General features: G+C 57.9%; 4 protein-coding genes across 4 annotated transcripts; 3 read left to right on the forward strand and 1 right to left on the reverse strand.

Moving 5' to 3' along the window:
- Positions 1-1139: 1139 nt before the first annotated feature.
- On the forward strand, positions 1140-4207 carry BO66DRAFT_475631 (uncharacterized protein). Its single transcript, XM_025653258.1, has 2 exons — positions 1140-1685; positions 1772-4207. Exons 1-2 carry the CDS (start codon positions 1456-1458, stop codon positions 3912-3914), a joined length of 2373 nt encoding a protein of 790 aa, XP_025498550.1. The 5' UTR covers positions 1140-1455; the 3' UTR covers positions 3915-4207.
- A 613-nt stretch (positions 4208-4820) lies between these two features.
- On the reverse strand, positions 4821-10568 carry BO66DRAFT_475632 (type I polyketide synthase; the record flags this gene model as incomplete). The annotated part of the gene is made up of 2 exons (XM_025653259.1): positions 4821-10412; positions 10470-10568. 2 exons carry the CDS (start codon positions 10566-10568, stop codon positions 5124-5126), a joined length of 5388 nt encoding a protein of 1795 aa, XP_025498551.1. The 3' UTR covers positions 4821-5123.
- A 715-nt stretch (positions 10569-11283) lies between these two features.
- On the forward strand, positions 11284-12543 carry BO66DRAFT_463755 (uncharacterized protein; the record flags this gene model as incomplete). The annotated part of the gene is made up of 3 exons (XM_025652426.1): positions 11284-11401; positions 11463-11913; positions 11968-12543. Exons 1-3 carry the CDS (start codon positions 11349-11351, stop codon positions 12541-12543), a joined length of 1080 nt encoding a protein of 359 aa, XP_025498552.1. The 5' UTR covers positions 11284-11348.
- An 852-nt stretch (positions 12544-13395) lies between these two features.
- Positions 13396-15214, forward strand: BO66DRAFT_463758 (cytochrome P450; the record flags this gene model as incomplete). The annotated part of the gene is made up of 4 exons (XM_025652427.1): positions 13396-13516; positions 13569-13632; positions 13697-14494; positions 14608-15214. The coding sequence occupies 4 exons, from the start codon at positions 13396-13398 to the stop codon at positions 15212-15214; spliced, it is 1590 nt and encodes a 529-aa protein (XP_025498553.1).
- Positions 15215-15240: the final 26 nt, after the last annotated feature.

Here is a 15240-nt window from a genome sequence, read left to right on the forward strand (position 1 = left end):
GTCGGCCGATCGGTTTCACAACCGCCGACACTAAGGAATGGAAGGAATCAGTGCCATGTGCCATGTGTTGTTGGAAGGGCAGCAGCAGCAAGGCACGTTGTGTCTGCTTGTCTTGTCTGTCATGGGGTGGAATCCTGTGAGGTGAGGGGTTGTCGTCGTCGGCCTGATTCACGGAATCGGAGATGGCATGCCAATTACCCTTCCGGGATCATCCTGAACCCTTTCTGTCTGTCCCCCTGCCCCCATCCTGCATACTTTCAAAGCCTCAATATGACAGTACCTTGGGGATACCATGTCTTGGCTCATTGCGAGGAGAGAAACTGGGCTGAACAGAAGCATCATGTACGGGACGGCGACAATCTCAATCTCGAAGGGTGGGAGATCGATTTGCACTTACTTGGCTCCGGTACGGTACGAGGCGCACACGCGCGCCCAGAAACGCCAAGCTTTGTCTCAGCATCCGTGTTGGTGACTTTGTGTACGACCCTCCGGGCATAAGGATCCCTCATAAGGCGTGCATATGGTTTTCCAAAGGATTGGCTACGTACGTGTACGGATAATTAGTCCAACAAGGTGTACTTACGAGTACGAGTGCTATACCTTTAGGCGCCATCCATGCTCGGGGATTGCGATAGGAGGTCGGGATCTGCCGCCTCAGCCTGGTCCCTGAGTGGTTGACTTCGGCTCCCTGGCTGGTCGCTTGGCTATCTCTCATGTTTCTTCATGGCTGATGATTGAGAGAGAAGTAAAGATAGCCAGAGGGACCCGAGGGCATCCGTGCGAGCTGGGATAAGCATCCATGCTGCCAAATTGTCTCAAACTCTATGCGGCTCCATCTTACTCAGGCAGGCAAACCCTCGGCGCGATAGCAAGTGTAAGCCGAAACTAAGCCGAATCGACAGGCAGAAGGAATGGTTTCTTACCGCAAGGAGCATGTCGTCCAGTCTCAATAGGAGGGGATAAGCGAGAATGCATGGGTAAGGCTTGGAAGCTGATCGTAGAGCAGGCTTGTTCAGTCAAGCCTGGCCTGCCAAGCGGTGTTTGCCGGCTTAATCTGGTGGGGGTGGGTTGAATTGTAATATAAATTTCGGGGAGATTCTCGAGAACAGTTTCCTTAGCAACTCACTAAAGTTAGCAATGACTAGTTAAGTTGACTAGTTTCAGTACTTTTATTTATCACTCTAGTCAGTGCTGGGTAACTTGCTCACTACTAGGTAGGGAGGGACGATAAGGTACGGAATCGGATGGTGACATCACATGACTTCTGCTTACGCTTTCTGCCTTCTCCTCCTGTCACTTTTCTCTCCAACCCCTCCACTTCTCCCACACTCATCTTTTCTTATCTTCTTTCCCTCCCTGGCTCTAAATTTGATCTCTCGTCCGATTCTGGGGCTGGAAAACCTCGAATGATTTCGCAATCTTTGATATCCACATCTCCTCCTATCTCTCAAAGCCATGTTCTCCACCTTCTCCGCCAACCTCAACTCCACCGATCGCCCCGCGGAGCAACAGCCCGCCGCCGCTCCCCGTCCCAAACGAAACCAGGTCGTGCGTGCCTGTGACTGGTGTCGCGTCAACCGCATCAAATGCGACGATAAACAACCCTGCCAGAACTGCCGCAACCATGGCGGCTACTGCAGTAACACCAAGCAGTTCGAAGCTCATTCCCTGCCTGCCGCGAACCGGTAAGACCCACCCTTACCATATACGTTTCTGGAGTTCTAGCTTGGCACCATTACTTCTGATACTGATGGCAAATTTCCTGACAAAGGGAGATTCATCGATTACGCAACCGGCTCAAAGATCTACAAGAGCAACTAGAAAAGGCGACCCACGAAGCTAAAACTCTCCGTCGCCAATCTCCTACTGCCTCGAATTGTGCTACCTCGGGTCACCCCACTGCCGCGGAGCTTCCGACTTCACCTCGTCAAACGTGGGACGGTGTCTATAGTCCAGGGTCCCAGACTGGTGGCGTGATTCACTATGGGCCACTCTCCGCGCCTTACCTGGTCTTGCGCCTGAACCGGTTCATGTCCGAGTCAGCCAACCAGCTCCACCTCAAATCGCCGCTCCCCGTCCGACTTTCTCAGATCCATCGCCATTCCCCGACAGTGTCATTGGAGCAATTGTCGGACGAGGCCGAGCGACCCAGTCTTCGTCTGGGACTGGCGGAGGTCGAGGACCTGTCTCGCGAGCAAGAAGAACATTTCCTGGTTCTGCTCTGGCAGGCGTACCACTGGATGTACCCCATCGTGGCAGAGGAGGAGTTCCGACAATATTATGACTCCCTCTGGGCAGGAAGCAACGGGCAAAGCCCGCGACAGCCCTCTGTGCTCGTGGATAGCTTGTTAGCTGTATGCATGCAATATGGCAGCACTTTCTTGGCCGATGATGAGGTGATGGCGGACGGGGAGACGGCGTCGCAGACCAGTCACTTCACCACTGCTGCGCATGCCTTCTACCGTCGGAGTCAACGCGTATTGATGGAAAACCTCGAGCATCCGTCCATCCGATCGTTGCAGAGCCACATCTACTGCATCATCTATCTCTACAACACCGCGAACCTGGACACCGCCCATGCTCTGCTCGGTCTGGCGATCAGAGCGGCACATATCTTGCGCATCAACATCCGATCCCTGGAGTCAACCCCCCAGGCCTCGCAAGAGCTGCATTCCCGGATCTGGTGGACGTTGTACCAGCTCGATAGCCAAATTTCCATGACGCTGGGTCGACAACCCCTCATTGATCCCGCTGAGGTGGGCTGCGCGATGCCGCAGGATTCAAGTGACGCGGTACAGCTATCGGCCACGGTGTTGGTATCGCCTCCGGACGAAGACATTAGCTGGCTAAGCTTCCATGTGCAGCACATCCGGCTGACAGCCGCGGCGCGCGGGATCTACACTGCGTTCAGCGCGCGCTGTACTGAATTGCTGCAGGCTAGGAAGATCCAAGATATCCACGAAGATCCAGCCACCATGGAGTCGCTCGCCGGATTTCTTGGGGACAAAATTCGGGTGATGTATGAGTGGGGACAGAACGTGCCACGATCTCTCAAGAACCCACGCAAGGGCTCGGGAGAAGCATTCTGCACCGACCGCACGCCGCTGAATCTGAATCCGGCTAGCCCGCTCTGGCTGCAGCGTCAGCGGCTGCTTCTGGAAGTAATGTATCATCACCTCCAGATGGCCAATTTTCGTCCCTTCATTCGCTTTCCGCCCCGGGGCGCCTCCCTCACCCCGCTGTCAGATAGTCACAGCATCGCAGCGCTGAATCACGCGGTCGTGGTGACGCTGATTCTCAACCAAGTTCTTTCCGAGACCGACCTGTTGTGTGGATGGACCGCGGCCTTCCAGTATCAGTGGGACGCGACTATCTGCATTCTTTCGTTTGTGTTGGCGAATCCGGTGTGTCCGCCGACGCCAGCGGCACGCAAGATCCTGCCGACGGCGCTGCGCACCCTGGAGAAGCTGGGACAGTCCTTTGGCCCGGTCGCCAACACGGTGCAAGCCGCTTGGGAGCAGTTCAGAACGAGCTCCACACCCCGCGGATGGTCGCAGCTCACACCTCCCAGCCAGAGCTCGGCCGACTCGGTCGTTGCGCCGCCGACCTCGGTGGCACCTCCCGCGGCGGGTCTGGGCCACTCACGGTCGGGGTCGGTGGTCCCGCCCACCACCGATCCCTTCTCCGGCTTCTTGACTCCACTGCCCAAACTGCCCGCGGGGATGATCTTCGGTCCCGCCGACTTCGGCGATCCCGCCACCATCACCCCGCCTCTGGAGCTGATGGACGACCCCGCGTTCTCAGGGCTCTCGAGCGATTTCCTCATGGGGACCGGGGGCGGTGCGCCCTGGTTGTCGAACGGGGCCATTGCCGTGGACTCTTGGGTCGGATTTGATGGGTCGCAGCAGGCTTGATTCATCTTGGGGGTTGTCTCGATGACAGGTTTACGGACCCGTGCCTGGTTATTTCATGTAGAATCTTGTGGTTGTGTCTTTGAAAATAGAATTGATGATTTGTCTATGCGGGGTTGCATGAATGATGATTCTCGCACTGTTCTTAGATTCCCTTGCTGCGGTTGTGAATTGAAGGCGTTATTGGGGGAATGTTTGTGTTAGCCTTTTAGTATTTGTTTGCAGTTCGAGTGGTTCTGGACATATGATCTACCATTCTGAGATGATAATGAACTTCTTCGTCTACATGATGCTCGTGGGCTGGTTGATAAACTTTAAGTCTTCTCTTTTAGGTGGGGAACATTTCACAATATCCTCATACTACCTTAGGAGGGAATATCGCAATGTCATACTTGCGGCTTAGGTTTGGGGCGCAGGCGTCGGTGCTTCTACCCTGCTGGAAATCGCGTCAGTTCCTCCTGCGTGTCTGCTTACCAAATATTCATCCACGGTTTTGGGTTTATCAATGGGATCGTGGGCAGCATCGGTCGTGTGAAGACAGCTCCTGGTCTCGGACAAAATGACCACCGCGCTACTGTTGATGTAGCGACGCTTGGGACGGGTGATACAGAAGAAGAATCCCTGGGATTCCCTTGTCGTCATTGTGACTTCTTTGTCTGCACGACGTGGTGGATTAGACTTGAAAACTACCCCTTTCCCAGCCTAACTTGATAATGACCCCGAAATCATTAGACGGCCTTGATGGATGATGGCACCATCGAGGCACTTTTGCAGTTTAACCCTCCTTGACCCTGTCCATGATTTAAATGCCTTGCTGAATAGACAACTTAGACGACCGACGGGACGACCTCCACACGCTAAATCTACAATTCCTACGCGGAAAGAAACTTGGTTAGAGATCTGATTAGCGGGGAAAGTTAGATACAGGAGACATAGAGGTGACGGAGGAAGGGAAGATGAAGAGAAAATAAATCACAAGTCGCGCCACAATCATCAACAAGAAAAAGGATAACCGAAAGGTCGACAGAATATATACTTGGAGGCATCAACGGCAAGACAGAGCAAGCTCTCACACAGACAGCAACACGTATAAAGACAAGAACACAAAAAGCAAGTATAATCTAAGATGACAACGGGAGAACTCTAGAGAGTCATGGACCATACGATAACCACGGAAACCAGGCGAGGAGAGAGCAACCCCCTCCAACTTACTTACTCCTTGCCCACCTTCTCGGCGAACCAGCCCACCAAGTGCCCGACGGTCGGATGGCTCCAGGTCAGCGTCGGGGGCACCTTGACCCGCAGGGCCTGCTGCAGCTTCTGCCGCAGGGTGACGGTCATGACGGAGTCGACGCCCAGGTCGGCCAGGGCGGCCTTGCTGTCCACCTCGTCGGCGGCGGGGAGGTGCAGCACGGCGGCGACGCAGCCGCGGATCGCCTTGTCGAGGTAGGTCTTGAGCTCGGGCCCGGAGGTGGGGATTGTCTGCTTCTCGGGTGATGATGACGGCGACGAGGAGTCGGCGGAGGCGGAGGCGGAGCGACGGACGATGATATCGGCCAGGGCGGGGGAGGGCAGGGGCTCGTCGGCGTCGAGGGGCAGGGCGCGCAGCACCACCGCGTGGTCGATCCCCTCGTAGCGCGCCGCGTGGCGCCACGCCCCGAACGCCTCGTCCGCTGTCACGTCCGTGATCCCCTTGCTGGCCAGCTCCGCGTTGATGAAGTCCGTGCTGGCCCCCATCCCCAGCCCCCGCCATGCGGTCCATTGGAACGCGCGCGCCCCCCGGTCCCCCTGCGCCTGGCGGTGCGATGCCAGCGTGTCCAGGAAGCTGTTGCCGGCGCCGTAGGAGCTTTGGCCCGTGAAGCCCACTAGCTGTCCGCACGAGGAGAAGAGGATGAAGAAGTCCACGCTCTGCGGCGGGAAGACTTCGTTCAGTACCAGGCCGCCGGTGATCTTGGGGGCCAGGACCCGCGCGAACGCGTCCCGTGTCGTGTCGAGGACCAGTTCGTTGTCCAGCACCCCGGCGGCGTGGACGACGCCCCGGACGGGCGGGAGGGAGAGGGTGTCGAGGGCGGTGGTCAGGGCGTCCGCTGCGGTGGGCTGGCTGATGTCCAGGGGCAGAACGTGGATGGTGGCGCCCCGGGCCTCGAGGTCGAGGATCTTGGTGATGGTCGGGGCTAGAGGGGATGAGGGCTCCATCTTCGACCACAGGCGGCGAGGCGGGAGGCCCCGGCGTGAGATGAGGATCACGCGGCGCGCGCCCTGCGTCACCAGGAAGTCGGCGACTTCCAGCCCCAGGGCGCCCAGGCCGCCGGTGATGAGGTAGGTGCCGTCCGGCCGCGGGAGGAGCTGCGGTTGCTGTTGCTGCTGTTGCTGCTGGTCCAGCTGCTGGATGAGCCGGTGGCGGGGCAGTGAGCGGAGGCGCATCGTCCGCGCCACGCCATCGCGGATGCGGATGATGTCGGCGCCCTGGATGTAGCGCATCGTGGTCAGGGGGAAGGCGGCCACTTCGGTGTCGATCAGCCCGCCGAATTGGTCGGGGTGTTCGCTGGCGATGACTCGGCTGAGGCCGACGAGCGGTGCGTGCGCCAGCGCGGTAGGCGTCTCGCCCTCGCCGGTGTTGGCGGTGACGACGAAGATCTTGACGGGCAGCGCGTTGTTGACCACGAATTTGACGAGCTCCAGCAGTTGCCAGGTGAATGTCTCGGCCGACTTGGGGACATCCTGCAGGGAGGAGACCTGGCTCGGGATGTAGACGATAGCGGTCTCTTTGGTGAGCAGGGACTCGGCGCGGTTGATGATCAGGTCGTTGGCGTTTGCGAGCTGGGTCACTTGGGTGGAAGACGATATGGTAGCGGCGTAGGTCTCGCGGAGAGGGACGTCCTCGGAGATTAGGAGGAGCTGGTTGATGGGCAGAGGCTCCTCGGCCGGCACTGCAGGCGGCCAGGCCATCTGATGGACGAGGCTCTCCATGCTGCCGCTGACTCCGGGAGTGCCCTCAATCTCCGAGAAGCGCATCGAGGTGAACTTGGCGACGACGTTGCCGGCTTCATCGCACACGCTGACATGCGACGCCAGCGCGGTGTCAGAGGCCTCCTGCACGTACAACCAGCCGACTTTGGGCGGATTGGCGCGGGTGAAGATGTCGACCCGCTCGATCTGGGCTGGCATGCGCAGGCGGGGCTCGTTGAAGAAGATGGTCGATCCAACGGAGGTGGCGGCGTCCAGGATCGGGGCCCAGGAGGACGCATCCCAGGGGAGCTCAGCATTAGCCGCGACAGAGGGAGCAGCGTCAACGCGGGCAATCATCTCCTTGGTGTTGCCATAATGCTCAGTCACAGCCCAGGGGAAGCCCATGGCGGACACGCCGACCTTATCAAGATAGTCGATTGAGAAGTCATCGCGCAGACGTGTCCCAATGCGGGCTTTGGTCGCTTCTACGTCGATCGGAGCCGGGACCGGAGACGAGGAGCTCGACTCCCATCGCGCAGTGGTGTGCGTGACCCACGAGGAGTCATCGTTGCTCCCCTCGTTCTCCTGGATCAGCCGAGACATGATCTTGACGTCTTCGCGCTGCGCGACAATCTGCACCGATCGCGGGGCGTTGATGGCCACGGGCACACGGAGGACGACATTGTTCAGCACATTGGCCCCGGTGGCCTTGACAAAGGTGTTGACCAGCCCAGCGGCCGGCACAATCTCAGTGCCATGCAGAGGGTGGCTGCCTGGGAAGGGCTTGCTCTCATTGTCCAGGCGAGTGGTGTACACCACCGTGTCCGTTCCAGCCACTCCAATGCGCTGGCCCAGCAGCGTGTGCTTTTCGACATTGTGAGTCTGTGAAGTACTTACGGGGCCAGCCCCGATCTGCCGCCAGGTAGGCTTGTGCATCCAGCTGGTGTTGGGCAGTCCGCCCGCCCAGGGACCGGACAGCTGCGACTTCCAGTCGACGTTGGCCCCGCGAGTGTGCAGCTGGCCGACCGCGTGAAGGATGCTCTTCTCGCTGGGCGTCTTGCGTGCCAGGGTCGGGATCATGCAGTAATCTTCAATGCCGGCATCCATGACGGTCTCATTGATGGAGTGCGAGACCAGGGGGTGGGAGGACACCTCCAGGAAGACACGGTAGGAGTCGTCAAGCGCCGCCTGTACGGCCGAGGTGAGGTGAACCGGGTTGACCATGTTGTTGGCCCAGTAAGCGGCATCGCGCAAGTCGCTGCCTCGGGGATCGCGAAGGGAGGTTGAGTAGAGCTTCGCGCGGGCTGGGGCCGTGGGAGCGAGACTCCCCTCCAGGGACTGCATCAAGGGGGCCACCAGCTGGTTGAGCATGGGGCTGTGGAAGGCGATATCGGTGCGGACGGTGAAGGTCTTGATGGATCGCTCCTTGAACTCGGCCGCCTTGTCAGCGACAGCTTCGGTCGACCCAGCCACGACACAGGATGAGGGCGACGAGTCAATCGCGACGACGAGGTCCTCCCGACCGGCCAATTCTTGGGCCACCTCGGCATAGGGCTTGTTGACCAGGATCATGCCGCCCTGGCCCATGACCTGGCGGTACAGCACAGAGCGACGCGTAATGAGCACGGCACCTTCTTCAGCTGTGAGGGCGCCAGCGACGACACTGGCGGCGATCTCTCCAACCGAGTGGCCGATAATGGCCTGAGGGTAAACCCCGTGGCTGTGGAGCACGGCCGAGATACCAATCTGCATGATGTACGTCAGGATCTGGACGTGGTCGGAGGCTTCAAACTCGCCGCTGCGTAGGAGAGCAATGGGCGAAAGACCGATCTCCGCCTCGACGATCTCGTCCAGAGGTTGCACAGCCTGGTAGAAGATAGGGTTCTGCAACAACTCCTTTCCCATGTCGGCCCACTGAGCGCCATGACCGGAGAAAACCCAGACCACGTCCCGGTTGATGCCGGAGCCAAAGACACGGCTCTGCGAGGTCCAGGCATCGTTGGCTCCGTCGGCCAGGTGACCCAGAGCCTGGATGGCGTCTTCCTTGCTTTCGACCACGATGGCGGCGCGGTAGTCGTGGTGGTCACGGCGGACAGCCAGCGTTGCGGCCACCCGTTGCAGATCCTGCTGAGAGCCATCCGCCTGCAGCCAATTCCGGAGGGCACGAGCTTGAATGGGTAGGCGCTTCTCCTGGGGTCCGGAGAGGAGCAACACGGTGGGATTGGTAGCAGACGCGCCGGGCTTAAGATCCAATGTCTCGGGGAAGTTAAACTGCTCAATCACCGCGTGGGAAACGGTACCGCCGTAGCCATAGGAGCAGATAGCAGCCCGGCGAACATCGTCAGTGGATGGCCACTTGGTCTCGTGTTGAACGACCTTGAGCCCAACATTGTCCCAGTCGATCTTCTTGGTCAGCGTCGTGAGGTTGGCTTGCGGGGCCAAGACACCCTTTTGCACGGCCATGACGGCCTTGATGAAGCCCATGGCGCCAGCGCCCGCCTCCAAGTGGCCGATGTTAGGCTTGATGGAGCCGATAAAGCAGGGGGCTTCCGGCTCTCGGTCTGCGCCATAGACCGCGGCAATGGCGGAGACCTCTGTGGGATCGCCCAAGGGAGTAGACGTGGCATGGGCTTCGACGTAGCCAACGGTCAGAGGGTCAATGTTGCCGACCTTTAGAGCGTTGTGGGCGACCAGCTGCTGGGCCTTTGCATTGGGGGCCATGATGCCGTTGGTCTTGCCGTCTTGCGCCACAGCGGTACCCTTAATGACGGCCATGATATGGTCGCCGTCCTTGATGGCCGCCGAAAGGTTCTTCAGGACAATCGCTGCGGCACCTTCGCCACGACCGTATCCCTTGACATCGTTGTCAAAGGAGCAGCACCGCCCTTCAGAAGAGACGGCGCCGGCCTTGTCAAGCACGCGAGTCAACCCAGGCCCACACAGAGCATTGACACCTCCGACGATGGCAACCTTCGACTCGCCCAGGATGATGGCTTGGACACCGTGGTGAACAGCGACGAGCGAAGAGGCACAAGCCGCATCGACGGCAGTGCTGGGACCCATCAGGTTCAGATGGTAGGAGATCCGGTTGGGCACGCCGCAGTACGCCGTGCCAATACCCATCCACGCCTCCACGTTCGGCAGGTCCTCCAGCACCAGCTTGGAGTAATCGTCGGAGTTGACGCCCCAGAAGACCGCGGTGTCACTGCCGGAGAGCGACTTGGCCGTAATGCCCGCGTTCTCCAGCGCCTCCCAGGTGACCTCGAGGGACAGGCGCTGCTGGGGGTCCATCTGCTCCGCCTCCTTGGGGGAGATGCCGAAGAACTGGCCGTCAAAGTCCTCGAGCCGGTCGAGGAAGTAGCCGCGCGAGGTGGTCTCCTTGAGAATCTTGGCGTTGCGCGAGTCGCGCCGCAGGTAGGGCTCCCAGCGCATTTTGGGGATCTCGCCCGAGGCATCTTTCTTCTGCAGGAGCGATTCCCAGAGCTGCTCGGGGTTGTTGCCGCCGGCAACCCGACAGGCCATGCCGACGACGGCGACATCTTTGGCAGGGTTCTGCGTGCGTTAGCTTTTTGATCTTTCGAATGTTGTAGCTGTACAGGGAGAGTTTACCAATTGGTTATACTCGGAGACGGGCGTGGTCAATCCTGAAGATTGAGCATCAGGTGTCGCGGTGGACGAGTTGGATGCGGCAGAGGAGAAGTGAGGCATTGTGGTGGGGATAATGTGACTAAAGTGTCTAAAGAATTGAAAGCTTGAGGACTTGAAGATATTGAGGATCGAAATCTGAAGTCGAGCGTCTGGCGTTTGTCTCTGCCTGCTGTAGTGGACCGGGCTGGGCTGTGTTGTGCTGATGATAGATTCGTGGATGATGGATGATGGTTGTTATATACTGCGTCCTTGAACGAGCGCTTCTGTCTCGAAGACCTTCCTCGATTCTGCTCTATCTCCTCGTCTCAATCAGCGAAGCCTGATCAGGCCCCTCGCATCCAGCATCTCCTCTGAGCATCAGAATGACTATCTCAATCCAGTCCAACGACAGACACGTGTGAGCACGGATCCGGGAGGGACAAATGCGGTAATGCAGAATTCGGACCTAGGATGTTCCAGATCGAGCTTCCAGAAAAGAAAGGACAAAGCGTGATTAATCTCCTGCTGTCATGCTGCGAGCACGGAGGGAAAACGCTGCAGATCTGCATGCAAGAGTAAGCCCTAAGCGGAGTGGGCGATTTCCGAAAGGAGTCGTTCCACCTCCCCTTCCAAAACAGCAAATTCGACAGGGATTCGAAAAACACACGGACCCTTCGAAGAATAGATTGTTCGATGCATATGCTGTGGATTGGTTTTCTCTCTTATATATGGAGTTTGCGATAACGGCTTTCGAAGTTTAAATTTCCACCCATCCGAACTCAATCCCTTAGATTAGAGTCAAACTTGTTTTCTTTCCCGTCGTTACTAGGATACAAGTTCCCTACCATAACTTAATTTACAATGGCGCCTTTTGTCCCGTACCACAACTCAGCCGGTCAGTCGAAAATTGTCAAGTATGTCTACAGCGAAACACTTCGGCTCTTCGATTTATAATGTAAACTAACAAGAAGCTAGATTCGGCGGTCTTCTCACCACAGAGTTCCTCGAGCCCCCACCGGGAAGATGCTTCCTGTTCCGCCAGACCTACCGCCACAATGTGGAGGGCCCCATCCCCGACAACCTGCGTAAGTTGATCAACAGCCCCGACCGGCCCAAGGGTCCCCCGCCACACTTCCACCAGTTCCAGACGGAGTACTTCCGCGTCGAGTCCGGGGTGATGGGAATCAACGTCGACGGCCAGGTGAAGCGCGTGACCGCCGCGGACGGGGAGGTCTCCGTGAAGGCGGGCAGCGTGCACAACTTCTTCATCCACCCAGACTCGGAGGAGAGCATGACCGTCTACCTCAGCGCCTCGGACTCCGGCATGGATTACCAGCTGGACCGCATCTTCTTCGAGAACTGGTACGGCTACTGGCACGATGCCCTGCTGCATGATGGCGGGCTCGACTGGATTCAGTTTTTGGCTGTGAGTTGGCGTTCATCGATTACGTTTAGGACGCACACTGATCCCCCGGTGCAGATTCAAGACGGCGGAGACGCATACACCCCCGCCCCCGCCTGGGTCCCCTTCCGCCGCCAGGTTGGCTACTGGACCTGCGTGGTCGTCGGCCGCTGGATCGGCGGCCTGCTCGGCTACAAGCCCTTCTTCCGCGAGTACACCACCGACTGGGACTTCGCCGTCGCCAAGATGAAGGGCTCCTTCTTCCAGCGGCATCTGGTGCACGACGCCTACGCGGCCGAGAAGAACTGGGACGCCCAGGTCGCGCTCGAGGCGGCTTCCCGGCCCGAAAACGCCGAGTTCGAGCCCTGGGTGCAGGATATGTCGCCCAAGGCGCTGACCTTACCGCCTGTGCAGTATGAGAAGGGTGTGTTTGTGGATGGTGCGGCTCTTGCTACACCAAATGGGGTAAATGAGCATGTCAATGGTGTCAATGGGCACACTAACGGGGTCAATGGGCACGATGGGGTCGATGGACATGCTATGAACGGCACGAATGGCACGACGACGGGGGCGGAGTGGGAGGATGTGGTCGCGCTGAAGAAGCGGGCTGTCAATGGTGCTAATGGCGTAAATGGCACAAATGGGGTTCATTGAGCGGATTCGTTCTTGTGGTTGATAGTTCAGCATTGGGATTATGTGAAGCATTCTTATGTTTATTTCAAATTGAACTTTTACTTTCCGCCTCCAACACAGATCTTCTTCCTCCATATCGAGTCAAGCAATGTATTTGCTATTGTTCCGTATCTTGATGAAAATACATCTTTGGCTACCTTGCATGTCTGCGGAGCCCGGTTTTATCATTCTATGAGAGCTGAACACTTTGAAAAATCAGGATAACGTTGGCATAAACCACATAAGATAAAATACCGAAGAAGAACAAACATTCAGCTAAAAATATCGACTACGAGTGAGGCAATTCGTACTTCTGTAACTATCAAGCGACCATCTAAGCCAATGTGTGCTGGGATTGAGTAAGGCATGCGAATATATTTTTTATCTGCTCCTCCATCAGTGGGCGTGTCGTTAAGCACGGAACCCCGGGCCTGGTTGATTAAGCTGTAAGCGCGTGGCACCGCTGCGATGGCAGAAGATTCCAACATAGAATCTTGACTGACGGCTAAATTAGAGAACGAGCCAAGTCAAGAGAGGACGAACAGCCAGGGATGCCGCTGTATCTGACTCAACCCGATAAGCATTGCGGCGAGAACGGACCTCCAGCCATTACCCGTTTGGGCACAATTCCTCAGGTCGACCAAAGCAAATACGGGATCCCAAAACACCAGCCTGGAGCCTGAGAGGAACAATATCGTCTGCAGATAACTCCGAAACTCCTTGCGGATTAGGGGTCGTGCAAGGCAGAACTAGTCCTCGCTTACTTCGCTTTCTTCTTATATTCTTCTACACTCGACGTTCTGGCTGGGCTGCCAGAGGAGAATCACACCCACCATGAGCTTGATAGTGTCTCCTTTCGCCATCATCGCTGCGTCCGCTGCGGCGGTTGCAGGCGTTCTATTTCTCATCTATGCTGCATTGAAATCTGGCCGCCGTGATGCTTCTTTGCCTCCCGGTGCGCACAACCAGTAATTAACTAGGTGAAAACTAAACTCATCCAATCGCAGGTCCTCCAACAGTTCCCTTCTTTGGCAACGAGTTGCAAATTCCCAAGGCGGATGCGCATTTTCAGTAAGGCTCATGCACTCGGTTCACTCTTGACATATGCGCTTGGCCTTGCCTTACACTGCAACAGATTCATGAAATGGGCCGACGAATACGGGGGAATCTTCTCCTTGAAACGCTTCAAGAACACCACCATTGTGATCAGTGACCGCAGGTTGATCAAGGAGCTTGTCGACAAGAAAAGCAATGTCTACTCACACCGGCCAGCCTCCCTGGTGTCGCACCTGATCACCCACTCGGACCACCTCCTGGTGATGCAGTACGGCGACACGTGGCGCATGCTCCGCAAGACGGTGCACCAGTACTTCATGGAGCCCAACTGCGAGAAGGAGCACTGGAAGGTACAGGAGGCGGAGGCGAAGCAGATGCTGTACGACTTCCTCACCGCGCCGCAGGACCACATGCTGCACCCCAAGCGCTACAGCAACAGCATCACCAACTCGCTCGTCTTCGGCATCCGCTCCAAGACCGTCCACGACGAGTACATGGAGCGCTTGTTCTACCTGATGGAGAAGTGGTCCCTGGTCCAGGAGCTGGGCGCCACCCCGCCCGTCGACGATTTCTGGCTGCTGCGCGTGCTCCCGCAGTGGATGACGGGCCACTGGCGGCACCGCGCCCTCGAGGTCGAGAACCTGATGCAGTCGCTGTACACCACGGTGCTGGACCAGGTGCGCGACCGCCGCGCCCGGGGCATCAACCGAGATTCGTTCATGGACCGCGTGCTGGACCGGTTGGACAAGGTGCCCCTGACCGAGAGCCAGCTGCGGTTTCTGGGCGGGGTGCTCATGGAAGGGGGCTCCGATACCTCCTCCTCGCTGATTCTGACCATCATCCAGGCGATGACCAAGTTTCCTGCCGTGCAGGCCCGGTATGTTGGATACGAACCCCTCGCTCCTCCACCGCCATCACCCCTTGCATGTTTCATGTTTCATGGTTCTTTTGCAGAGGTCTAACCGGTTGCCTTGTTTCTTTTTCTTCTAGAGCCCACGCGGAAATTGATCGCGTGGTCGGAGCGGACCGTTCGCCAGCCTGGTCCGATGCCGCCCAGTTGCCGTACATCAATTGCATCATCAAGGAGGCTCACCGCTGGCGCCCCGTCAGCCCACTGGGGGTGCCGCACGCAGTGGCGCAGGACGACGAGATCAACGGCATGGTCCTTCCCAAGGGGGCCACCGTGGTGCTGAACGTCTGGGCGATGCACCACGATCCCCGCCGCTGGCCGGAGCCGGAGCGGTTCGAGCCCGCGCGATTCGAACAGTTCCCTGCCCTGGCGCCGACGTATGCGGCGTCCGGCGAGTGGGACAAGCGCGATCATTATGGATACGGGGCTGGGCGCCGCATCTGTCCGGGAATCCATCTCGCGGAACGCAATCTCATCATTGGCGTTGCCAAGTTGCTGTGGGCATATGAGTTCACGCAGCCGGTGGGTAGTTACAGCGACATCGACCCGGAATCCGGGGCCAGTCAGGGTTTTCTGCACTGCCCCAAGGAGTACGGGTGTGGAGTCCGATTGCGGGCACCGGAGAAGCGAGACACGATTGTGAGGGAATTCCAGGAAGCGCAGGAGGTTTTCGCCCGATTTGATTAGTTGTTTCTTGTTTTTGCTTTGCCGGG

The sequence above is a fragment of the Aspergillus aculeatinus genome (genome assembly GCF_003184765.1).
Source record: "Aspergillus aculeatinus CBS 121060 unplaced genomic scaffold BO66scaffold_75, whole genome shotgun sequence".
Classification (NCBI taxonomy): Eukaryota; Fungi; Ascomycota; class Eurotiomycetes; order Eurotiales; family Aspergillaceae; genus Aspergillus; species Aspergillus aculeatinus.

Excerpts from the sequence above, each read along its gene's own strand:
- BO66DRAFT_475631 (XM_025653258.1), top strand. The coding sequence starts at position 1,456 with ATGTTCTCCACCTTCTCCGCCAACCTCAACTCCACCGATCGCCCCGCG. Across the intron at positions 1,686-1,771 it reads TCCCTGCCTGCCGCGAACCG|GGAGATTCATCGATTACGCA; the intron begins GTAAGACCCACC and ends TTCCTGACAAAG.